This window comes from Gymnoscopelus microlampas (assembly GCF_963454915.1).
Source record: "Gymnoscopelus microlampas genome assembly, chromosome: 13".
In the NCBI taxonomy this organism is placed as follows: domain Eukaryota; kingdom Metazoa; phylum Chordata; class Actinopteri; order Myctophiformes; family Myctophidae; genus Gymnoscopelus; species Gymnoscopelus microlampas.
Genome location: NC_139950.1, coordinates 35,078,406 through 35,104,478, shown reverse-complemented (window position 1 = coordinate 35,104,478; position 26,073 = coordinate 35,078,406). Strand labels below are relative to the sequence as shown.

Sequence of the window (26,073 nt, the reverse complement as noted above, 5' to 3'; positions counted from 1 at the left end):
GCACATAATGATCCTGTAGGACTCCCCGATCCTTTGGTTGGTGATCCTGCGTGTGTAAGGTATGAATAAATAAGGCTGGGAGGGGGGTCTCTGCATCCAAGCAGTGGTGAGGACTCATGTTCAATCACAGCAACAGAATAAAGGGTTCTAAATTTTAAATGCAGTTGAACATTGATATGATTTGACTTTGATTAATATTTAGTATTTTATTTTGACACGCCACACAAAAAAGCCGACAGATGAAACAGATTTGCAGATATATCTCTAAGATTGACTGCATTATATGGTGAAGAATATTGATACGTACTCATGATATTTAGACGTGGGACGTGGGAAGAATATTCATTCAGTATTTCTTGGAGCAGTACATAAGAGAGAAAGTCAGACTTATCATGACTAATGATGACATGTGTGACCAACAAGGCTCCAGGGCACTGCATCACGTACAGAGTTGCTGTTATTTTCTCTCTCTCTTTCTGTCTGTCTCTCCCAGCCCACAGCTTATTATGTTACCACAAGTAGCTCCTACCTGACCGCCTCAGTTTATGAGAGACATAGTCCGTCTACCTCTGAAAGGGCGGCAGTGGCTCAGGTGGCAGTGGAGGTAGAGTGGCCGTTTGGCAACCAGAAGGTTACCGGTTCTATCCCTGGCTCCTTCTGGCCCGATGAGTAGGTTGTGCCTTGCATGGTGTGTGTGAATAGGTAATGTAACGCATTGTAAAGTGCTTTGGATAAAGGCTATAGAAATGCAGACCATTTACAAGGTTCTTCATAATAACCGTTACGAACTGCGTCTGCCTATACTTGTCAGCTCATCTACGACACCATTTGATATAAATATGCATTACACACCAAGTGTAGGTTCCCCGACATTATACATTATATGACCATAGCCCATGGTGACCCAATAATCAGTCAATGTATATATAATCAGGGTACAGTGTTAGAGTGCAATATGAGTGATATTGAGATGATGCTGAGACAGAGATTCCTTGTTCTATTCAGCTCACCCACTTTCATCCAGTAAATGCTGTTTTGCTCCGTCCACCCCCCTGTACCGTGCGATAGCCCCGTCTCTTTTCTGTCATTTTTTAAGGGAGATTCACACTGGCATGAGAGCTTGTGATAAAAATGCTCCTCCGCCTGTCAAGGCCTCTCCAAACTTAACTCCTTTCTCTGGGATCCATTTCACAGCCGGTGCTCTGCTCTCAGCCAGCAGTAGTGGGGAAAGGGAGCTTTAAAAAAAAAACGAAAAAAAAAAAAAAACTTCCCGCTATTCCCCTGTAACAGAAAGTACTGCTCGGTGATAAATCTTTTAAGCCAATGTCATAAAGCGCACTTTCACAGGTGTAGCCTGCAGCCGGCCTATAGATACAGAGAACATTGGACGACAGCCGAGCTGTGTGTGCGTGCGTGGGTGCATGCGTTCATTTATGTGTGTGCACACAATTGTTTCCCTGAATGTGTGTGTATGTGTGTGTGGGTGGGTGGGTTGGGAGGATGCAATACAGAGGAATACTCAGTGCCAGTGGGAGTGTCTCACTTCACAAAAGGACAGAAGACAATGTGAAATTCCAGGATTAAGGAGGCTTACACTGCTGCTAGACAGAGAGCTTACGCTGTGTTGAGAGGAGATCACAGCAACATTGAGGAAATGCCATGTGTAGCAACAGAGCCAATACACACAGACAGACACACACGCACGCACGCCTGCACACACTCAGGGGCACACACACAAATGCACTCACGGGCACAGACACGCACACATGCACGCACGCACACACACACGCACGCACGCACGCACGCACGCACGCACGCACGCACGCACGCACGCACACGCACACGCACACGCACACGCACACACACACACCACACAATGCTATCCATTGACAAAGGAGTATAGTTGAATCTTACACATTTTACGATACACGGTAAAATGAAGGGCATTAATTTAACTTTGCAAATGTAAAAATTGTTTTTTTCTAAACAAGGCTGAATTAACACAAGATTTTACTGTGCGTAAAACTATATTAATGGAGTATTTCTGCACCGCACAGTGAGAAGGACACAGAGGTCTGCTCTAATGCCATGCCCTGTCATTTATGCTAATATTCCTCATGCAACATGCATACCGTGCACACAAGTTTGCATATGTTGATGGTGGGGACGGACGATGAAGAGCAAAGTCTTTCAGTTGTACTATAATTAGTATGCAGATTCTCATGTACTGTACTGCATGGTGCCACATCTAAAGCATCTGAGAAAGTAAACTGGCCTCATAACAATACTGTATCCTCAACCCAGCCGATAGTAAATGGTACATGTTACAATGCAATCATCTCGTTCGCCACGCTGTGTAACAATACATTTTGTGTCAAGGACAGTCGCTATTAGTGGTGTGATGTGGGTTGTTATGTTAGCAGAGCATGTGATGGCATTACTTGTCCATTAAGTGATCGCGGACATACAGTGTAGTGTCATTTTCAATTATCACTCATGAACTTGTCTGTCATTATAGTGTGTTTTGATGTCTGGCACCGGGGGACCTAGAGACATTCTCCTCTGTGCAAGCCAGGCCTAGCTTCCTCTGGATTGCAAGAGTGTATAATATCATGACTCAGCATTTTTTTTAATCAGCCGTGTCACTGCATGGGTAATGTATGCAGCCCCTGTGTGTACATACAGATCCTCTTGAAACAGCTCAAACATTGAGAACATTGTGGTGATAACAGCTAACTCTTGGTAGACAAAGGTGTTTTTGGTTGTAGAAACAGCTGCCCAGCCCTATAAAACGTGAATGCCTGTTATACTGGCTGAGTGTCACCTCTTCCTGTATCCGTTGTTTCAAATTAAATGCCTTCCAGCTCTTCATACTCTTTTCTGATAGTGACAGTGAGAGAGAAACTGGAAAGGCAGAACAGAGAGAGAGAGGGGAAACTGGTCCGGGTCAAATTCGAACCCAGACCTGCTGCGGAAAGACTATGGGCCCTAAAACGCTGAGTGCAAAATGCATCTGGGGATGGCGGGAAGCGGGAGTCCACACCAATTTTGGTAGATAGACGCGTTATCTGGTCACAACGCCTGGTGCATGGCGCTGAGGGGTTGTATTAAGTCTCCGAATTAGTCATGGGTGTGTTTTGGGTGTTGCATTAATTAAACCAATCAGAGTGTAGGCTCCCATTACCTTTAAGACGCAGATGCGCCTTCATCATAGCACACTGTTAATTAAACAAAGCTTGGAGGAGATGCTAATTTCTGAGTAACATTGCATTCCGTCTATGGGAGTAGCATTACAGTATGTGATATAATGATGTCAGGAGATGCAGGGGAACGTTACTTCAAAAAAGTTACTAGTTACTGCTCTCAAAAAGTAACTAGTTTCTTTACTTTAGGTACTTTTGCGTTACTTTTATTAATTTATTTTGCTTGAAAATGTATATCCTACATTTTCATGTTGCTGAAGCACAGGATGACAACTTTCAACTTTCATCTATTGTAGCTCACTATGATGAATACTAGTAGGAATAATGTCTTCAACAACAACAACAAAATCATGTCATTTTTGTTCTGCCTGGCTCTTGACTGGAGTAGACGGATTCTTGAGCATGCCTCCATGTTGACGAACGTGCAGTGCATGCACATTCCCGCATGTTTATATTCAACATGGAGTGTGGCAGGCTGGCTAAAACCAAGCTCCCAGTACCGAGAGGGAGCAGGTACTGCAGCTTATTACGGCTGGGGCCAGACACATGAACGAGCGAAAACGATTTCAACCAATGGGCTCGACTCACAAGCTTGCGCACGATCTTGCGCACGATCTTGCGCACAGGGTTGCGTGCGGAGGTGACACTACTGAGACGACACGCAGAGGCCCCAAATAGGCCCCGCCCGTCACATTTCCCAGCCCGGAAGAAGGGGTGAAAAGGGATTATGCGCTGGGTGAGCAACTCCATACAAGTGAATGGGTGGGGATTTTCGTTGCCTCTCTATTATTTTTTACTCCATGGCTAAAACCTGGTTTAAAAGGTTGTTTCAACCCATCGATAACTTTTTTCCAGACGGTCGGAAATACAGGCATTTGTAGCTTAATGGGATTACCTTTCCTTTTTTGATACAACTAGAGGTCAGGGTACCTGTTGTACCTGTCTGTCTGTGTCCCTTTTATGCTCATATATGGAGTTCCCTGATATGAGTCATAGTGGCATGCCTACATACTGTATGGGCGTATCGGGTTTGTTTATGGCTATATCTGAGTCTGAGTGACGGGGCCTTGGTCTACCTGCCGGCCGACCGGCCTGCCGTCCCAGTAGCCAATTTTAATATAGACAGATATACAGATTACAGAAAAAGGTAGAGCACAAACTCTGTGCGTAAGATAACAGTGCGCCCTGATAGCGCCAGACCACACCTCATTTTAAGACCTACAAAGTACACACCCATGGACGCTAAATAGGCACAAGATCATTTTTTATCTGGACAATGGGGGCGGCAGGCGTAAAACATGACAATTGCATCGTTCGGAAGATAGCGATGAGAATTGCTCTGCCCGTTTGCGCTGCGTAGCGCCGGGCGGGAGATAGGGCCCTAAAGCTTTATTAATGTGATATGCACTCTTACCAGGTGAGCCACCGCCACCCCCGCATATACTGTACTAGATTTTGACCTACCTACAGTAGTCTTTTTTTTCCCTCTCCATGCAACATTTTTAGTGTGAAGAACTGAAAGGCGATTGGAACAGACAACGTGGCCTGCCATGGTACATAAGGAGATTTAAGAGGATTACTTTTGCAATTTTAGAGTCAATGCATTATTCATAATCCTTTGGATGGCTGAAGCCAAATCAGGAAAGGACCTCAGGTCATTAGCAGAGATACAGCTCTCTGGGAGAGAGCAGTAGGTGGAGAAGAAGGAGGACTAAAGCCTAATTTATACTTAACGTATAAATGCGTACGACCGCACCACTTGCAGAGAATAGCTGATATTCATCCAAAAAAGAGAATGAAGTGAGATGATTCAAAGCTATAATTGCAGCACCCAGTGGTGGAAGAAGTACTGAGATATTTTACCTAAGTAAGAGTAGCACTATGTACTGTAGAAAAACTATTACAACTTAAGCTCTGCGTCTGCTCTGCGCAATGCGTTACATTTTTACACTAAGTAAAAAGCGCAATACTTGCCTCTGAGATGTTGTGGATTAGAAGTACAAAGTATTGAAAAATGAAAATACTCAAGTAAAATAAAAGTACCTCAAGTCTGTATAGTACTTGAATAAATGTACAGTACTTAGTTCATTTCCATCACTGGCTGCACCCTGAAAGTGTGAGTCTCTCCCTCCCTCTCCATTTCTCTCTCTATCTCTTACTTACTGTCTGCCCGTCTCTCTTGCCCTCTTCCACGCACCGTAGGAAACCCAAGGCCATTTCTGCATTCTCTGTGTGAATTACTAGTTACTAGCTACTTAAAAAGCTCAGAACGGGTCTCCTGCAGATGCGATTATGCTGCCAGTGGTATGAGATTGTTATTTCTGGGTGTGAAATAATGTGATCCCATGTGAATCGGCCTGGAAGTGCTGGAAATTCCTTTTTAGCCACAGAGTCACGTCTGACAAACAACTTATGCTGAAATCAAAGCGACTTCATTGACTCTGCCAATGCAAAAAAGAATTGCCCTTGGCAGATTAGGTCTGGCCCCTCTCAATAGAGATTGGATTTCTCTCCCTCCAAAGTTGTGAGGGACCAATCAGGGCCCAGTATGCAAATATGGGGCAGGTTTATCACCAGAGGCATTTTTTTAATTTGCCCCTCGGAAATGCAGGTTCCACACAGAGATTCCAGACTAATATCTACGCAGTGATATTAGTCTGGCCATGCCAGGCTACGGATGTCCACCCCCCCCCCCAACAACAACAAATGCAACTGCTTTCAATTCCAAAAGGACTTTTTATGAATGCATCGTGCAGAAATCCATGACGCAGCTCACTATATTGCATAATGAGATGGGGCTAGAGACCAACACTACACTATCAAGCTCAGACCCCTTTCATCAAGCTTCTGAAGAGAGTGTAGGGACTAAATTGACACTACTCCCTCTTTCATTGACAATTAGGAGGAAGATGAAACAAAGAGACCAGCGGTCTGTTTCATCAACAGGCTGGGTTATCAGGAGGTGGCAGTGGACATTCTGCAAGGTGAAACCCATGGCTAGTGTACCAAAGCATACCACCTAAACATTTTATTATTGGCCCTTATCTGAAGCTATAGTGTGTGTGTATGGGTGTGTGTGTGTGTGTGTGTGTGTGTGTGTGTGTGTGTGTGTGAGGAGAGCTATCTTTGTGAAATATTGACGAAGGGATGAGGGAGGAGATGATAACTGCACATCTTATTTTGATTCAGGTGCAAAGGGAGGATAGCGGAGTAGTGCCAACTGCCAAGGATGAGAAATTCCTCATACCATAAGCTTGTACACATGCATGTGCATGTGAAATGGTGCACATGCACTTAAAGTCACAGCAAAGCCTAGAGAAACAATAGAAGCTGTATTGATACTTACTGTGAACTGTTCCATACTTGTGTTGGTATGGATGTGTGTGCACTTTTGAAGTCAGGGAAGTTTTTGGTCAAAGTACATTTAAAGATATTGATCTTAAATTCAGTCTATGCTTTTGCTTTCAGAGATTTATCTGTGTCAAACGCAGCGAGTGATGGAAAAATAATCCCTTTTGTAGGCCTGCTAGTGAGACACTAGGATTATTATTGTTTGTCAGCCTGTTGGTCCGTCCGTCCGTCCGTCTGTCTGTCCGCCTGCCCGTCCGTCCATACATCCGTCCACCACTTCGGTCACAAACAACATATCTTGAAAACTACTATCTGGATTGCAATCTAATTTTCTGAGTACCTTCATCATCAGAGGATGATTTTGGTGACCCCTGTGACCTTTCCTGTAGCACCACCCTTCAGCCAAAACCTTTAGTTTGGATGTTGGAGCAGCATGGACTCTAGGGGCTGCTAGTGGGATTTTTAGACTCTCGTTTACAAAATTTTCTGCAATTCTTATTGAAGGGTGCACAGTGTCTTGGAGTGATATAACATGCATTCATAGGAGCTACAAAGCCGCAAATATCTCTCATTTCTGTGTGGTAATACATTATTCATTGAAAGTTTATTCATCACAAAGTGTCTTGTCATAAGAAAATAATTACCCAGCTCACACTGATGCCTCGCCTCAACAATACCAGGCTTCGTTTCATTTCCTTGTGCTGCCTTTTATGTTTCACCACTAGTAGTTATCAAATCTCTTGGATATCTGTTTCATCATGTCTGAGGCAGAAAGGCCCCATTGCCCATTTAATTGTATGACCCTCATTTTGAAAGCTCTGCAAGGGGAAAACTTATATTTGCACCCTTTTCTTGTATAATCAAAAAAAGATTTTGTAACATCAAAGCACTGCAAGCACAATTAATCACATCTCTCAATTTTACTGTACTATATACTGCATACTGTACTGTGTGTGTGTGTGTGTGTGTGTGTGTGTGTGTGTGTGTGTGTGTGTGTGTGTGTGTGTGTGTGTGTGTGTGTGTGTGTGTGTGTGTGTGTGTGTGTGTGTGTGTGTGTGTGTGTGTGTGTGTGTGTGTGCGCGCGTGCGTGCGTGTAAAGTTTGACTTATGCAATTGATTTTAATATGTATTTCCTCTGTAAACATGTTTTAAATAATCTCCAAACTAGGCCATCTGCTGTCGTGCTATGGCAATCACAGTTTCCTTCCTACTCGATGACACCCAAGGTCTGAATTTCTCTCTGTTTTCTCCCACTTCCTAGGAAACATCATGAGCAAGGAGGACAGCAAATGCTTGGTTCTCTCAAACTCGGATGAATCTGATTGTGAGACAGTCCGGTCACACAGTCTCGATACGCACGGCCAAGAGTCCGGAAAGCAGCAGGTGAAGAAGAGGAACAAGGCCTTACAGGTACGCTTTAAGGATATCTGTGACGCTCAGATTGAGCAACGGGGAAGGCGCTCACGCTCCATTTCCTGTAAAGTGACGCATAGGAAGTACATGACCATGCCCGCCAGACGCTCCATCCCCAACGTGACAAAGAGCACCGGTGTTCAGACATCGCCGGACCTCACCAAGCGATACAAGACTTTCCCTTTTGAGAGAAAAAAGGGGCATACATTTAAACACACTGCCCTGGTTGAGGACTACAGAGGGCAAAACAATGGCTTTTTAAGTGATATAAAGGCAGGTGTGGAGGATGACGGAAGCATAGATCAGTCCTCTGTGCACAAGGGTAAGATAGTAGGGCAGACGAAAGCATTGCTTCACCACACGGATGACAGCGAAGATCTGCTTCCAGGTGCCAACTGTTTGGATGGATCCTCGTGTCCAGACTCTTCGCTCCTCTCTAAGGACCCTGAGTCATGTCCAAACAAACCTCCTGCCAAAGCAGAGCAGGAGCACCAGGGCTGCGGCACCAGAACGAAACACAAAGGATTACCCAAAGACGAGACGGGAGCCAGCACATCCACCAAGCGCCACCTAGCTAACTCCGAGGAGATCTTACGAGACACGGGGTCAAAGGGCACGGGCCCTCCCTGGAACTCCCTGACACAGATGGAGTCCCTGGGGAGCCCCTCTGCCCGCTGTAAGCGAAAAAAGGCAACGCAGCTGAACGGACAGCAGTCATACACTTTGCCCCACAGTGCCAAGTGCGCCGCGCAGCAGGCTAAGGGGCTGTCCCGCGCACGACACGCGTCGGCCTCCTCTAAGATCCAACAAACGAGTAGCGAGGACAAGGGATTTCCTGCTGGAGTCCCACGCTTGGGTGCCAGCCAGCCGATACTAACTGGGGATGGGGATATCAAAGCACAGCTCCAAGCCATGGAGAACCTCATCAGCTCCAGCCAGGAGACCATCAAAGTTCTGCTAGGAGTCATTCAGGAGCTGGAGAAAGGCGAGGCACAGAGAGGAGGGTGAGTACGATTTTGTGCCTACACTTTAAAACTTGTGGCACAGACCATATAATTCATACGCAATGCCAAGTCTGGGTGAGCGTGTACGTATAATTATTACTGTCTGTCTGCACATCAGCTCGATGCATAGGCAAGTGTCTATCCAGTGACTCCTAATATATCACATCATTAGACACATGTTCCTTTTCAGAGACAGAAGTGCTAACAAGCTTCATAAAGTTCTCCAGCCATGTCCAATAACCAGGCGGTTCCAGGAATACCACTACTGTCGGTGTAAGAAACCATGTGCTCCAACACACACACACACACACACACACACACACACACACACACACACACACACACACACACACACACACACGTGTGTACTGTATAGAACGTTATAGTGACAGAAAGCAAATTACAGCTTAACCATAACCACTGGAGAACAAGGCACCCCACTGTGCCTTTGTGGAACCCGGTTTAAAACGCTCAATTAGTGCCAGATCATAAAGCATTGCCTTTCATCTCTAGAAAAGTATGGTCTCTGCGGTACCTTCACTGGGCTCTGTTCCCTCGCTATTAATAGAGAAGTACAGTCAGAGGCTATAAGGCCTACCTTCTCAAGTTCTGCTTGGCCACTTAAAAAGCCTACCTTAAAAACCTTAGACCCAAATTCTGAGATGGGCCAAAAAGCTACTAAAAGCTTTGCTATCTCACTGGGGATTTTTTAAAAGCATGGTGCAGGTGAAAACATTGCTTTTAGCACACAAACTGATGGACTGACAGAAAATAAATATTTATTTTTAGCCGCAAAGTAGCGATTCAGGGGTTCAAGCCGACACGGAAGTTGAAATCTGCGACTGGTCTAGTCTAGAGCCTTCAGCGGTTGTTGACTTTCATCTATTTAAGTGCTGAGTCACACCCTTTTGAAGTTCATTGGTCAATATCTACAACTAAATAGAATAAAACTAAATAAGATATCAACCAGCCGTATGTCTTTCGGAAAGCTTGGTCCAACAGTGATCCACAGACCTTTTGGTAGAAATCGGACCTACGGTTTAGGAGGAGACAAATCAATCAGAAAAATCAAATTAGCTTTTCAAAAAAAGCTAAATGGTGGAAAATGTCGTTGATGAACATTAGTAGTTCTTGAGCCAAATTTGTTGAGTGAGGATAGATGGATTTCTCTAGGAAATTATTATATAGTATTATATGATATATATATATATATATCTCCATGGAATTGATATTCTGTTGATACTGGCTTAATTTGGACAGCAAATATTAGTTTTTCATTGTTAACCTGTAAAAAGAAAATGCTTTCTTTAAAAATGCATTCTCTATTTTAAAGTTAAGTGTCACTTTAAGTGCAGTTTTTTAATAAGCTGCAAATCATAGCATAATTCAATTTTGTCTTAAAAGCTTTTATGCAGGATTACAGTATGACTCAGTGTTTCAAGTTATTTGTCTTTACATTAGCTCGAGTGGTGGACATTTTTGATGGCAACAATATATCTGCCAAAAATCTGTCATGATTAAAGTTCCATTTGAAGATATTATTCAGTCAAGCTTGCACACCGATCTTGATAACAAAGGCCCATATTCTAAAGGTAGGTTAAGTGATTATTTTATTCATCATTATTTGGTCATAACGTTTTTTTGTTCAAAGGTTAAAGCACTATAGTGTGAATCATTGCTATGGTCTCCCTGTCTCTCCGGCTCTTTAATAAACAGAAAATAAATGTTCAGCCAATCGGGAGAGAGTACCCATGTATCAGCTTCAATTGTATAGTGATCCAGTTCCAATTTTGTCATTCCTTTGTGTCATAACTTGTGTAAGTGAGTTCTCTCTCCTGATTGGATACAATTGGTATCCCGAGCAGAAAATATACTTTCTGTTTATTAAATAGCTAGAGAGACGGGGAGACTCCTGTTACTGAACAAACACTCTATATAAATGAGTACTATCAGAATATACAGCTATTTAACTTATTTTAATGAAAAAATATCACTTACCCTACCTTTAATGTGGAATGTGTTTGAATGTATGTGGGGTTATAGAGACCAACTTTTATATTGTATCTATTGATGCTGCTACTGTATATGCTACTGTACATATAGTATCGGTGAGTAGGAGTTCACAGATTTCTCTTGCCTTCTTGACAGTCTTTTTAAGCCAGTATGTTCTAAAAGTGAACTCAATTAAATCAACCAAAAAAATCATCTCTGTTTCGTGTGTGTGTGCGCGTGTGTGTGTGCGCGATGCAGGCCATGTTTTTGTGTGTGTTGTGTAGACATAGGCTAATGCAAGAGATAATCCGGCCACACCTGACACAAGCAGTTGTTCACAGGTTATCAATAGAACACAAAGTAATATCCATTTTCCAGGCAGCAGAACCACAGGCGAGTAGATGGGATGTGAGTGGAGTGATATGGGATGGGGGGGTTGGCTAGCTGCAGGGCGGGGGGTGGGGGGACTGGGGCCAGCGGAATCAGGATGATGAGAGGAGGGGAGGGCAGGACATACAGTATCCCAAGGACCGCTGACGCGGTCGAACAACATAGCGCTGAATCTGTGCCAGCATACGAACAACTCATAGAATGACTTTCTAGTGGCACAGCTCATAGGGTGACTTTTTCCCATCATGTATCCATAAAATCATATTGGGTGACAGACGGGCTACCAGTTTCACAGGATGTCAATATACTGGGTGGCTGAGCATTTCTCTTGAATTTCTTTTGTGCTGAGTCAGCACGGGTACAAAGTGAGTGTTTGATGTACATTCTGGTCTGCACGCTGTAAATACCGCAGTGAGGGCCCTTTTAACTTGGGCATCACGTATGAAATTCCAAGGATGCAGTGTAGCGTCAGATGCTATCGGATGAGTACTGTCCTTGCACGCATGAGTAGATGGGATGTGAAAAAAGAAAATTAAAGAACTTCATTTCAGAACAGAGGAGGATGGATTGAACTCATTAACCTTGAGCTCCCATCAGCATTTTCGATCCACATGCAGGCGCGTTGCTCTCTCTCTGTGTATATATGTGTGTGTGTGTGTGTATATATTATATATACAGGCATATATAATACAGTATGTGTAAGTAACATGTGTATGAGGTCACCTCTTGTGTCGTGGCAAACTGTTGAGGTCCAGCCCCTCCACTTGTCATCCATCAGTTTGAAGGGCTCTGGTGACAGTAAGCAATTACATGCACTGGTTGAAAGCCCAACCCCTACCTGTCTCCCATCAAGTCACCCCTGGCTGCACTTCATCTTAACATCACCCACATCTGCAAATGCTACTGTACATGTATACAAAAATATATGCGTGTGCATGTATACAGTAATATGCACATGAACCCACACTAATGCTTTTGCACTATTCTAGTAACACACAAACACACATATACAGTATGGGACAAAATGAATGTGGGACATCGTGGCGGAACTGCTTGGAAACGGGGAAGATTTATTCAGAAGTAATCATATCTTCCTGCCCGTTGAAATGTTTTGTCATAGACCTCCACAATACCCTGGGAGAGGGCTATAAAGCATGAATCCTCCAAAAGTGGAGGATTGCAATGTAAATAATTACAGTCTCCATACTGCACTGAGCCTTGGGGCTGTGCACTTATGCCATAAAAAGAGACAGACATCATTTGTCACCCTGACTGTTTCTGCGTCCCTAAAGCTCATTATTTCTACAGCAAATTGAGCTGGACAAAGAATTAAAAACAAGGCATACGGCGGCATAAACAAAACTATTGATCTTTCATTACAGTGATTTATGCAGTGTTAAGTTGCTTCTTGGCTGTCTATGTAGGATAAAGTCGCGGGGTGCATTTGTATATCGTGTCAAAGTATAGCATGGTAATCCTATTATGGTAAATCAGCATGTCTGTATACTTGACTAACCAAATTCACGGCTGCTGCATCACAACCACTATTACAATAATCAAATAAATGTAGAGGGGAATTACAACAGGCTGAAAATGTTCAGCTATATCTAGAAGGCTTCCTGGTGTCAGAGACAGATTCAGTATTGACTTCCACACAGGTTGTTTTACTGTCCGGGATGAAAGGAGTGTATCAGGCTGATGGCCTGTAGACCTTGAAATACGCATCTAAAGGTGAAGGAAATCACAACTATATTTCTCACCTTTTGTCTCTCCGCAGGCTCACCTACCGAACGGGACAGGACACAGCAAACTGTGACACATGTCGAAACAGCGCGTGCATCATATACAGGTACTGGGGGCCCTTTTCCAATGCCAGTTCACCGTGAGCGCTGCATGCGGTGTCGTGTTTGCTGCATGATAAATCATCTGAATGCGAAAGGGCTGCCTCTGTGACTCGGTGAAGCGTTTGGTGCAGTGCCACCGCGCTGTGCTCCAAGCCAACTAGGAAAGATTCATGCCTGATTTAGGCTGTGCTCTGTCGTACGAGGGTGTCATGCGCTGGACATAGATGAGAAATAGATGACCACAACGTGTCACGTCTGCAATGCATTGTGAGCTTGTAGATCTGCTGTTTTCCCGCGCGTGACTCGAAGGCACGTATGACGAATTATGTGAGCAAGCTAGCAGACTGGCAACAAAATTGTACGTGTCCTGATAGGTAGCCTGAAAGGTCACCTGTCACTAGCCTGAACCAATCAAATTAACTAAGGTTGTAAACAACTAATGAATATAACTAACTAATGAATATAACTAATGAGTGGCGAGGAATAGCCTATGTCAACTTCATCAAGCTACAACGTGGGCACACAGTGGCCTCCTTTTTATAGATATTTCCTCTATACTCATGCATGCACAAACAGACAGTGTGCATAGACAGGTCTCCCTTAAATATGTGAGACCTACACTAGTTTGTTTCCTTCAGTAAAAACAACTCAGATGAGGGTCTCACTAAGCTATACCGTTTTAACAGTCCGGAAATATCCATATGAAGTGCGTCAAGACCAAAATGAGGGCGCCCCTAGAGAAGCTACTGAACATCTGAACATCCAATTTACTTCAACTGTTTATACATCTTTGGAGTGCCTTTTAATCACTTTTACTTGATCGATCGCTCACTCGCATACTTTTAGTCCTTGTGTACTGGGATGATGTCATGCCCTTGTGCTGTATATGAGAATGGGGGAAGGGAATCAACGTCACGTGAGTGCACAAAGGTGCTTCTTGTGTGGTTTTGACTCCTTTTCTTGGCTCTGGAGCGTGGTAAATTAATATTTGGACGTCTCGTCTTCATTTTTCTTGTTGCAGGTCCCTGCACTACAGTACTTAGACAGAATGCTGTGCTAGACTGTGTACGATCCATCTCACAAACTCAATGCTGTTTTGTTTGCACCTACAAGAAAATGATGGGCACACCCCCAAATACCTCAAAGTGTCTCAAAGAATCGCTCTTTATCAGAATGAGGTGTTAAGTGTACACTATGGCTACATGGTGTCTATACCACACACACACACACACACACACACACACACACACACACACACACACACACACACACTGCGTGTATTGCTTTAACCAAAGGTGTGATAGGTTCACTGAGTCCTTGTGTACTGGGATGATGTTAAAGCTAAATTAACTTGTGACTAATTGCTGCTGTAAAAAACAACAAATACAAATAAATTACAATTGGAATAACGAACCTGCTGAGCAAATCGAGCGCAGGCACATCTGCACACTGCAGATTGTGTGTTTTACATTGCAACGTGTTGTCGCAGAGATTGATTAAATCAGTAAATAAAAATATCTCCAGTAAAGCAAAGTAGGACCTGTGACACCCAGGGGGAATAAGTAATCATCCACAGCCAGAGGAAGGGAATTAGTCTCATAAGAAGAAACAAAAAATCTAAACAAAACATTTCAAATTGACTAGAAACAAAAAGGGAACGATGCATCCAAATCAGCTTTAGGTAATTTTCCTCAAATGCCATTTTGACAAAAAACGTTTAGTTCTTGACTAAATATAAACGATAGTCTCAGTGGGTGGAATGCGCTTTGATGTTCCGGTGCTTTCTGTCCACAGAGAGCTGTATAAATGATGTTGCAGCAGGTGGGAAATCCACTCAAACTGTGACCTTGTGTCACTTGTCACTGCTCCTGAGCCATCTCTCTTTTACCTTGGGTTCAATGAAAATAGACAACTGTTGAAAAACATCCAGTGGGGGGGGGGAGAAAAAAGAGAGAGAGAGAGGGAGCATAAATGAACTAACTTCATCATTGAGCACTGGGTATTGCCCAGTAATTCCGGGATCTGATCATTTTATGGAAAAACATTCTAAAATGTATTTGGTTTTCAAGTCTCATAGAGACGGGTTATGTCCTATCCTATTAAGTCATATTATCTTTGTTGGCACTCTGGTAGAATAGCAAGTCACTCTCTAAATGCTTCGTTCAACTAGAGACTGCAGACAATCTCCCAACTTTTGTTGCTAAAACTGGGTGGAAACAATTGAGTTAAAAGAAACCGCATTGCAGAACCAATCCAAAGTCTTACTTTGGGACACAATACATTAATGAACAATACATATCAATGTAATGTAAATACATTTACACAGATTTAGCAAAGATGCTAATTTACATCCGCAGTCCCCACAAAAAAAAAACATACAAACAAACATACAATAGTACATTACACAGGGAAAACAAAACATAAATACAAAACCAGTACAAAAGGTGCAAACTAGTATATCTATTAGGGCGGCCCTTCATATTTAACACATTCTCACTCTCAAGCTGTGCTATTGTGACGGCATGGGACAACTTCTGACCAAACAGAAACATTTGACGTGACTGGCTACCCCAGTCACGTCATTTTACAAGGTCCTGATAATCCCAGCCCACACTGGAATGCGGAAGTGCCGTTCTCAAACCCGACATAGAGAGACAACTCTACTAGTGCCACGAGAGGCACCCCTGAGTGAGGTGCAGGTGAGCGAGTGGCCGTGCCGAACATTGCAAAGTTCGCTTCAGTTGACCTGGTGCAGTTCGAGTTGCATTCACGTGAAACATTGCAGTATGGTTAAATCCGTCCCAAGTCGTCACCCGTTTGACGGCACGGTTGTAGGAATGCGTTGTCATATTGGGGCAGTGACATGATTGGTTTACAAATGGTGTACGTTTGTGAGCACCTGTTTTCACCACTGTTCCAGCGGGTGCAGTACGTTAGTCCGACAGCGCATTCCTCCGACAGCACAGCGCTCCGACGTTTCCAATACTAAACCCGAACCAAACCCGCACCCTAACCCTAACCGCACGCGGATGCCACATAGTCGGAGAAAAGGTCTGTCGGATTAACGCATGCCTCCCGTTCCAGCAACTACCTTGCATTTACAGTAGATGTCCTTAGACAATACCAGTAAGGCATCTGGCAACGTGAGATTAGGACTCAGAAGCTAGCTGTCAATAGTCGCAACCAACTCACTGTTGCTGGACTCCCATTCTTGCGTGATACTGGATCATCCCGAGTATTGTCTGTACTGCTTGCTCATTCATTCTTTAAATGACGGAAAAAATCTTTTATGACGTGTTTGGGTTAGCAGAACTGGCATTTGATGATTGGTCATCCGCTTTACTCCAGCATAATTTTCAGTCCTTCCATTGCACATACTGTATGATGGAAGCATTTGAAAATTGTGCAAGTCAACAGTCTGGCTCCAGAGGCTAGGTGATGAAGCATGAATTAAAACACGCTTAATGTTTGACTGGTGAAACATAAATTGAAACAAGCTTAACGTTGACTGGTGAGACATGAATTGAAACGAACGCTTGATGTTTGAAGGTCGAAACATGAATTTAAACACGCTTGTGGTGTGGGTGATGGCAGATTTAAACCTGGATAAATCACTTGGAGAAAACCTCTGCTCTGTCATGACAGAGTTTAACCGGTTTCTTTTCTCTCTCTCTCTCTTTTCATATTACAGATTACTTTAGCATTTATATTAATGACTTCCAAGCCCTTTTTGTGTCTCAGCTGTGTCGATGTGTCTATTGACGTGCCTATTGGTTGAACAGGCCTTTTGATTGATTTGTTTGGTACTGTTTAGGGATAATTTGAGGTAAGTGCCGTTTTCAGCTCAGTCATTCAGTTTAGTTCTTGTAGTGTATGCGTGTCCAAAATAAACGTGCAGAGCTGAGTGGCAGACAGTCACAGGATTCAGGGCATGTTTTGTGATTTCTGTATCATGTCATGAAGCAGTCTGGAGACTGGGTTGCATGAAGACACTGACTGATCTCATTTAGTTTGAATCATCAAACCAATTATGTGACGACACAAACACACACATTCCAAAATGCAGCAATACTAACACTGACCAGGCACAGGAAGAAACAGATGTCCGCATAGTTTATTTCACTAATCTCATCTTTATGAGACAGAGGTACACCTCCTCTGCATGTCAATGAAGCTCTGAACCTCACTGCGTGAGATCTGAAAAGATTTAGTGTGCCTTAAAATCATCAGCCCCAAAACCAATCCATGTGGGATGGTAATAACTTGGCAATGAGTTTGCAAATTATTCTCCATAGAGTGTAAACAAAGTGGAAGATTATCATTTCATCTGTGCTTCCTTCCTATCATCAAATAGTTGTTTATTTCGACTCATCTTTTCCGAATTGCGTTCCTCCGACAGATTTCTAACTGTCCTTGAATAGAGCGGAGCTGTGTTTGGCAAGCAATATGGCAATCTATCACAGCGCTATCTGTCTCTGCCAGTGTGAGTTGTAAATATAAGAAAAACTCTGCAAATAGTTGTATTTAGTATGCTTCTGCAAACTTAAGATTGAGCGTTGTATTACAAGAACCCCCCTCCCCAAAAAAAGGGAAAAGTGTTGAAACATTCCTACTTAAATATTTTCTAGGTCTTTTGCACATATTTCACACACAAAGTGACCCCTCTGCTAATACCACAGTATGGGATCATTACCCACTTTGCTGGACACACCACTCTGTGTGCCACTATTAATAATGATAATGATGATAATTATAATAATAATGAACTTTATTTGCATGGTCCTTTTCTTACAAAACAACAGTGCTTAGCATTCAAAAAAGATAAAAAAAAAAAAAAATCTATATAGTAAAGCAGACATTCAATAAGAAAGTCGTACTTCTGAGATGAAATAACGCTGTTTTGCTGTATTTTATAGGACATTAACCACCTCGGCTTGTCACTTCTGGTTTGAATAAGAGAGTCAGGTTGCAACTTTTTTTGGTTTGTTTTTAAAGAGCTCATCAATGTTTCCTTTGGGGCCACCTGAGAAGATTTCTATTATGCTCATTTAAATGTAAAGTTATTGTCTCCGCCAGGCCGAACGCGTGGCCGAGACTATGTTTTCGCACCTGTCCATCCATCCTTTTGTGCTTGCGTCTGTCGGTCCGTCTCTGAGCAGCTAATCTCCGGCACCGGTGGATCGATCTGTGCACGCACCCTCCCTGGATGCCAGAGCAGAACATTTTCACATCAGCCTGTTCTAGCGCCACCAGAAGGCCGATTTTTGCTAAATATTACTACAGATTTTGTTCTAACATCAAGCAAATCGGTACATTATCTCTATAGTCATGTGATCAAGACGGATCTGTGCAATTTGCATATTCCACCGTGATTGGCTAAGATTGGCTTCCAAAGTTTGCAGGAGTGGCAGTTTTGAACGAAATGCCTCAAATCATGTATGCAGCGTCCGGTTGCTGTGAAACAGTGCTGGCCCACAATAAGCTACCTACCCTGGTGGAGACCTGTGCTCCGAGGAGCAAATTGTTCTAGTTACTCATCCATTTATTGATTGCACACAGACAGTCAGGGAGCTTCTGCATAATTTAGTACAACAGATATTGTGTATCATCAGCCTAGGTATGGAAGCTATTATGTTCTCTAATGCAGTGTTTCTCTTTTTCATGTCAAGGACCCCCATATTCATTATGTGTTTGGCCGCAGACCCCCATCTTAAAATATTTTGTGCCAGGGACCACCATACAAGCTGTTTCAAAATGTTTCAAACATATTCGAATTTTTCAAGATTCTTTGAATATAGCAGATCTACAAGCTCACGTTTTGCAATGAGACATGTTGTTGAGCTTGTAGATGAGCTATTTTCAAATAGCCAATGTACTGTATATAGTTCATTAACGTGGTTAAACTGACTTTTGATACCATATTATCTCAGTGGGGTCCTCTCAAGGACCACTGCTCTAATGAGAACACCTGCTGTAGCAGAAGCATACTGTACCCAAGGCAGCTCCCTTGAGCAACACCTAACGTTATATCATATTTCTCTGACAAATATCCTTCCTGTGGTATATGTTCAGAACCAGTTTAGAACACATTCTATAACACGCTCTTGGGGCAATTTATGAGGATTCTATGGTATCAATTGTATCAAATTCTGCCTTCAAATCAAGAAGAATAAGAAGAAAAAAAGAGCTGGCCTAAGTATGGTGTGCCAAATTAAACACGAGCCAAGAACAGAGGGAGTCGGGAGCAAAAAGCCAATTATTCCTCAAACTTGGACACAGTAACTGCACATTGCAACCACAACCCAAGATTAGCAGCCACTGAGAGACGGGGCCTTAATTTTGGAGTGGCACGACAGCTCCAATATGTACAATAAATCCAGGCCTTCAGCCACTGCTGAGATAAGGTAGTCAATCTATGGACCCTACCCAGACCCCCACCCCACCCCCTTGTATACTGTATCTCATACATCACTGCTACAAACAGGGCACAAATATAGGAGAGAGAGAGAGAGAGAGAGAGGGGGAGAGAGAGAGGCAGGGAGTGAGAGGGAGAGAGAGAGAGGCAGGGAGAGATAGATTGAGAGGATGAAAGTACATGGGAAAATGCCCTATACCTTTTCACATCACATGCTATTAGGGTAGGGTAGAGTACATAGTCTAAAACGACAGGCCACATAAAAAAAGCTCCCTCAAAGGAATGGGGAGAAAATGTCCACCGCAGAGAGAGAGATTATTTACTGTGGAGTTCACTTGGGTGTGCAGCCTCGGCTACTCATATTTCACCACCACGCTTATAAACATGCAGAGTTCAAACAGGATTTGCAAGAGCATCGCTACCAGACGGCATGCAGTATTTATTCCAAGCCAACCTGCAGCACAGGATGAAGGCCAGAACAAAAAGCACAATAAAAGCTGATGTGCTTATCATGCTGTGACATTTTCTATGAAGTGAAGAATTGGATCAAAGCGTAATAAGCTGGTGAAACATGTGTGTCTCTTTGTTGTTGTTGTTGTTGTTGTGGAGTGTTTCCAATTTGGCGCCGACAATGAATTTGAAGAACAATTGGGTTATAAAAAAACATGATATAATGAGATGCAAAGAGCTAATTAGCTCTTGCACCCCGTGCAGAGATGGATAAGGTGTTATTATTTTGGTGAATAACTGCGAAGAAATCAGCCTCTGCTCATTTCTCATTAACTTGACGGTTTTTACATGGCAGATAGCCATGTAACGCCAGGACATTGACATTTGTGTCTGATGTATGTGATGTCAACAGCCTATGGGAAGCCTAAGGTGCTGTATGGCTTCAGCACCTGCCAGCAATGAAAATAACTGTCACTCTCTAGTGATTTTTAACCTATAAATCCAGTCATGTACATCTGAAGTTTTACACGTTGGACCTCAGCAACTCGTCTTGTTAAGTGAAGGTTTTGAGCTGTGAATGGCTGAAGGGAGACATCTCGGGGAATGATTTGATGTTGAGCAGAGCCAATAATGGAGTGAGTGACGACGAATAGCGCAGGGCAGGTGCACATTGGTGAGAGAACAGGTAGACAATGTTGAGAGAACTGAGCTTGCCACGCAAGAGTGGTGAATCGCAAGCTAGTGAACCCCTGCTCATGAGCAACCATCAGTGAATAGTTCTCATCCCGCAAGGACCACAGGCAAACAATCTGTATGCCACTGATCACAGTAACGGCTCCTTACAGAGCATAGCTAAAGAGATGATTAATCTGCTTTACCCAGTGCCCTAGAAAAGCCTCTGCGTCTCCAGCCGTCTCAGTCTGTTTGAGTGGAGAGATGATCTTAGATCTGGGGTTTTTTGTTTGCCCACGCATGCATCTACTCCCTGGGGCCACTGGCATCACACAGCGCTGCCACTGGCACCCTGCTGAACCAATATTGTCCTCAGTGTACAGTAATTGCAGCGATCTGCCAAGTGATTAATTGCTTAATAAGTGCCGGTACCATTCTGTGGAAAACTGTGCTGTGCTGCGATTCTGCTCTGTGGCGTGTGGTTTATGAATCGGAGCACCTTGAAATTATTTGCTTACAAAGATACCTACTAACAAAGAGGAACTGGCTAAAAACAACCCTATGCAGAACTTTTACGAGGTGGAATTACTGTATACTCTCTGTAGCATTCGAGGATTGTGGAAGTGTTGTCTGGCTTGCTTGAGAGACTATCCACAATCTTTGACTCTTTGAGCAGAGAGTATAATTCCACCTCGTAAAAGTTCTGCACAGGAAGCTGTCATCTGTTTGTCATTTCCGTCCACGAAAATACATTTTAAAAGATCTTTAAAATATATTTTTGAATTTCCATTTCTGCCAAGCAGCCAGCTAAATCGGCTTTGACTAATTTGATTTCCAGTAGGACTTATTTACATGTCTGCAAAGGTGAAACGGACGTGTGTGTGGAGGGGACATCCGCTTCATTTTCAGTGGATTTTCAGTGCTTCCGATGTACAGACTGTTAGGCGGAAGCATTTGAAAATTGTGTGAGCCAGTCGTCTGTCTCACACGAGAGAGACCATAGATTGTGGATGACTCAATGGTTCCACTTTATTTTTTACAATTTCCTTTCAACATGATTTGCTTGTGTGCATGGTGCCACCTGGATTTCGAACCCACCTATCACGCATGGGAACCCACGCATCTACTGCTTTGCCAAAAGATAATTCCCCTTTGGCCAAGGCTGATTTTAGACTTCTGGGCTTACTCTGCTACAATAATAATACAAAGATTAAGAAACTGCTTTAAATGTGCTATGTTCAATTGATTCTCTTCTTTTGGTGGAATGCCTGCATAACGCCCGGGATTCGAACCCAGGTCTCCTGCGTGGAAAGCCAACATCTTATCCACTAGCCTGAAGGGGAATTCCCCCTTGGCCAGGGGAGGTATTAGAATTTTGCTCATCAGGCAGAGAGGCTCTGAGCCACTCTGCTACACATATACTGTACAGAAGATTGTTTGTACTGCACAATCCCACCTGATTGATAATGATGTTGTAGCATACAGAACAGGCCATATTGATAACAAAAAGGTTAATTCCCGTCAGGATCCCAGCCATGTTGTCAGGCTTCTGTTCATTTGATCTCACACATCGATTGAATGGAAGTCCTTGCTTTCCCACACCTCTGTCCTGGCCTCCATCGTCTCTCCTGAAGGCTTTAATAGAGTGCAATTCTTAACTGACACTTATCTTAACCCATTTAGACCGGGAATGAATCTGTGTCATTTTTAGATTTATTTAGGCTATCAAAAAATAGAAGATATACAAGCTCATAGCGCTATGAGCTTGTAGATATGCTATTTTTGAAAAATCTGGAACATTTTGTGCATATCTTTGAATGTGTATTTTTTTTTAAGCGAACATTTTTTACTCTGTTACAACTTCTGGGGGTCCCTGGAACAAAATATTTTGAAATGAGGGTCCACGGCCAAATACGCATCATTTTGGGTGGTCCTGGACATATCTTTTCAAAAAACTGTTAGGATTTAGAAGATATTTGTAGAATGCCCCAGAAGCAAAGCTTTGAGTTAAAAATGTTGGCTTTAAAAAATATATATATTCAAAGATTTGCTCAAAAATTCCAAGATTGGCACACAAAAATAGCAGATCTACAAGCTCAGCTATGAGCTTGCATATCTGCTATTTTTGAATAGCCAAAGAAATAAATCTAAAATGACAGAGATGCGTTCCCAGCTTTAATGGGTTAAGAGCGAGGACAGCTCCCAGGATTCATACTGTCACTTTGAGCACAGCATATCGTTCAGTGCTCTAATTGGACTGCCCATCAGGGTGGTTGATGCAGGGCCAAAGCTTTGTACGTCCCATGTGTCAACTTGCCGACACGGACAGGGGGGGGGGGTTACTCGGGTGACCTTGACAGCTGTGACCCCTGGATTGGCAGTTCCCATGTCTCCCCTTCTCCGTCTGTCCTCTGGAGTTTGAGTGGCACATTGTGTAAGTGAGACATACAGCATTAGAAGACGTGCTACTGTAATCACCACACTTCGCCAAAATCATTTGATCAGTTGAACCTTATCGGTGCCTAATTAGCTTGGTCAAATACTGTAAAATGAAAATGAAAAATGACTTTTTTTAGTGTCAAGTGGGTTTTGTTGCCTTGGCTGCTTCAAATCAATTTGAATAGTTTAGGGAACAATTTTCAATCATATTGGCAGACAGGTAGCACATGATACATTCTCTTTTACGTATTTTTCGTATTTATTAACCCACCCCATCCCTAGGATAAATAAATAATAAGAGCAGACTGAATCAATTGCAATAAAAGATACAATAAATATGTATTAATTATAATTCTCAACCTGTCGGTCGGCATGATTTTGGGGGGGTCCCCAGATGACAGTGAAGTGACAATTTAAGGCCTTTTAAGACCTTTTTAATACCTAAAATATTTACCATTACAGCATCAAAATGAATCGACAAACAATACTATAAAAACTGGTCAAACATTGGCCAAATTGTCAAATAATATAAGAAAGAGGGATATATAATATTTTGAAAATAGCCGATCTACAAGCTCACAATGCCTCACAACGAGGGCCGTTGTGAGCTTGTAGATCTGCTATTTTCACAATATTTATCTGTGGAAGCGAGTCAAACTAAATGTAATGCCTTATCAGGGTGGGGGGTCCCCAGTTCAAATATGATTATTTTGGGGGGTTGTGGCCTGAAAAGGGTGAGAACCACAGCTGCAGCCTACAGTACATTTATATAAATTGATAACATCAGGCGATTCCGATTCTGCTTATTGATTCCAGTTCTTATTGATTCCCTAATAAATAATACATAAAAATAATAAAAACATTTAAAAAGAAGAGGTCACCTGTTTAGAGAACTATTTTAATTGTTGTACGGTAAGTGTTAACTGAAATACCAGAACTAGTACAAACTGTGTACATATTAGTGGTATCTGAGAGAGCCAAAGCTGAAACCTTTTGTCCTGAAAACACTGGAGTTTAACTTAACCAAACACAATAGTTCCTGAGTTACATCAAGTGTCCAGTGTTACATCAAGTGTCAACTTTAAGAAATGTAATGGATAGTAACCTCTCACACATTTACTCTCATATGTTTATTCCATGACAACACAAATTAAAGCAGTAGCAGTTAAAGCTTGTTGTATATGCTCTATTCATAGGAAAGTACTGGACCCTTCCTTCATTTGTATGGGTACCCGGTACCCAGAAATTGTTATTTCAATACCTAATTTCAATACCCATCCCTACTGGTACCAAAATCAAATTTATCTTATTTATCTTTGGTTTGGTTCTTGGCTTTCACATGTAAAAATACTCTTCCCTGCACCTGTTTCACTCTTACTGTTGGTGAGGCTGTGACACCTGAATTTCTCTTTGGGGATCAATAAAGGCTTATCTTATTTTATAATCTTATAATAGTGCATTTATACCATTGTTGAATACTCAAACTGGTTTAATTTGGTTGGGATTAAGCCCTGCGTTTCTCCCAGTCTGTGGAGATTAAAGCAGACAGAGTTCAGCCGTGGGGCCGGAAGAGAATCACATGATGACCAGGCAGGGATTACATCTGCAGATGAGGAAAGTCTCATGTTACGGGCAGCCCATATTTCAATGTTATATTCATCCAAATATAATCTGCACAGGGAAAGCCCTGCAAAGGCATGCATACAAAAAGAGATGATGCAAAGGTATTCTGAGGTGTCTCCGTAACGGATTTAATATATGGGTGACAACCAATAATGTGCTGCCAGTGCAGTTGTAAGTTTAATACTTTGTTGCATGACAGTGTCTGATTTTCATGCCAACAACATGATGCATCGTGATGCTATCTGTGCATGTAGTAGCTTGAAAATCTGTTATTTTTGGCGAGCAAAATAAGTATAAATTGGCTTTGTCCATGCTGCTGCCAAACTCCATCTGGTCCTCTCTGGATTGTCAACAAGCTAAAATTGCAAGGTCAAAAATGTTGTAGTCGTTCAAGTAAAATATCCTCAACCTTACCTAACTTTGCTGGGATCAAACCGTCATACCAGTTTGTGCAAATTCATGTTTTTGGACTGTTGCAAGAATATGTAGGTACTGGTCATATATACATCATGTGCCTGTGGAGAGACATACGCAAACTCACCCACACGCCCACATAATGGGAATCGCTGCTATACAGTACATACACTGACATGTGATTTCTTCTGTTTGTGTTACAGTGTGGAGCTGGACTTCAAACTTCAAGAAGACAAGCTGCATCCCCTAATGAAGAGACTGTGCCCCTTGGACAGCCCACAGTGCCCTGCTCTGCCTTATTCCAATGAGGTGTTCACTTCTACCCCTAAACGCAAGGCCAAGACGGAGACCAAAAGACATGCTCGCTGGAAACGTTGGTTTCTCTGAGATACAAAAAAATATATATAAATATATTGTTTTGGTAATGGCCTACTATTGGGCACATTATATTTCCCTCAAAATGGATGAGAGGAATCCACGAGCCATGAGGATGGATAACCACAGAACCCAGTGGAACCATTTAATAAGGATTCTGAGCTGAGACTCCTTTTCGAAGCCAGTCGGAAAAAAAACGAATACATTATTTGCTTATGAAGGTTCTAGAGTGTGCCAAACCTTCAGTCTCTGGAATATTTGCCAGAGCGGATCAACTTGCGCCGATGTAAAACTAGGTGAGATTTGGGAGATGTTTTTATATACAGTATATTTAAGATGTATGAAGACGGATGTTATTTATTTACTGGGTAAATGCACCTGCATACTTTTTTATTTATGGTTTTCAATTGCATTTGCCAATGCAACACACTTTTGGTCTCTCCCCCTTAGAGAATACCGCTTGGCAACAGGAGGAAGCACCAAGCAGA

General features: G+C 42.7%; 1 protein-coding gene across 1 annotated transcript; it reads left to right on the top strand.

Moving 5' to 3' along the window:
• Window positions 1-3,663: 3,663 nt before the first annotated feature.
• Window positions 3,664-25,597, top strand: LOC311058634 (inhibitory synaptic factor 2A-like; the record flags this gene model as incomplete). The annotated part of the gene is made up of 5 exons (XM_084076098.1): window positions 3,664-3,699; window positions 6,106-6,187; window positions 7,816-8,971; window positions 13,131-13,202; window positions 25,414-25,597. The coding sequence occupies 5 exons, from the start codon at window positions 3,664-3,666 to the stop codon at window positions 25,595-25,597; spliced, it is 1,530 nt and encodes a 509-aa protein (XP_083932224.1).
• Between the last annotated feature and the right edge of the window lie 476 nt (window positions 25,598-26,073).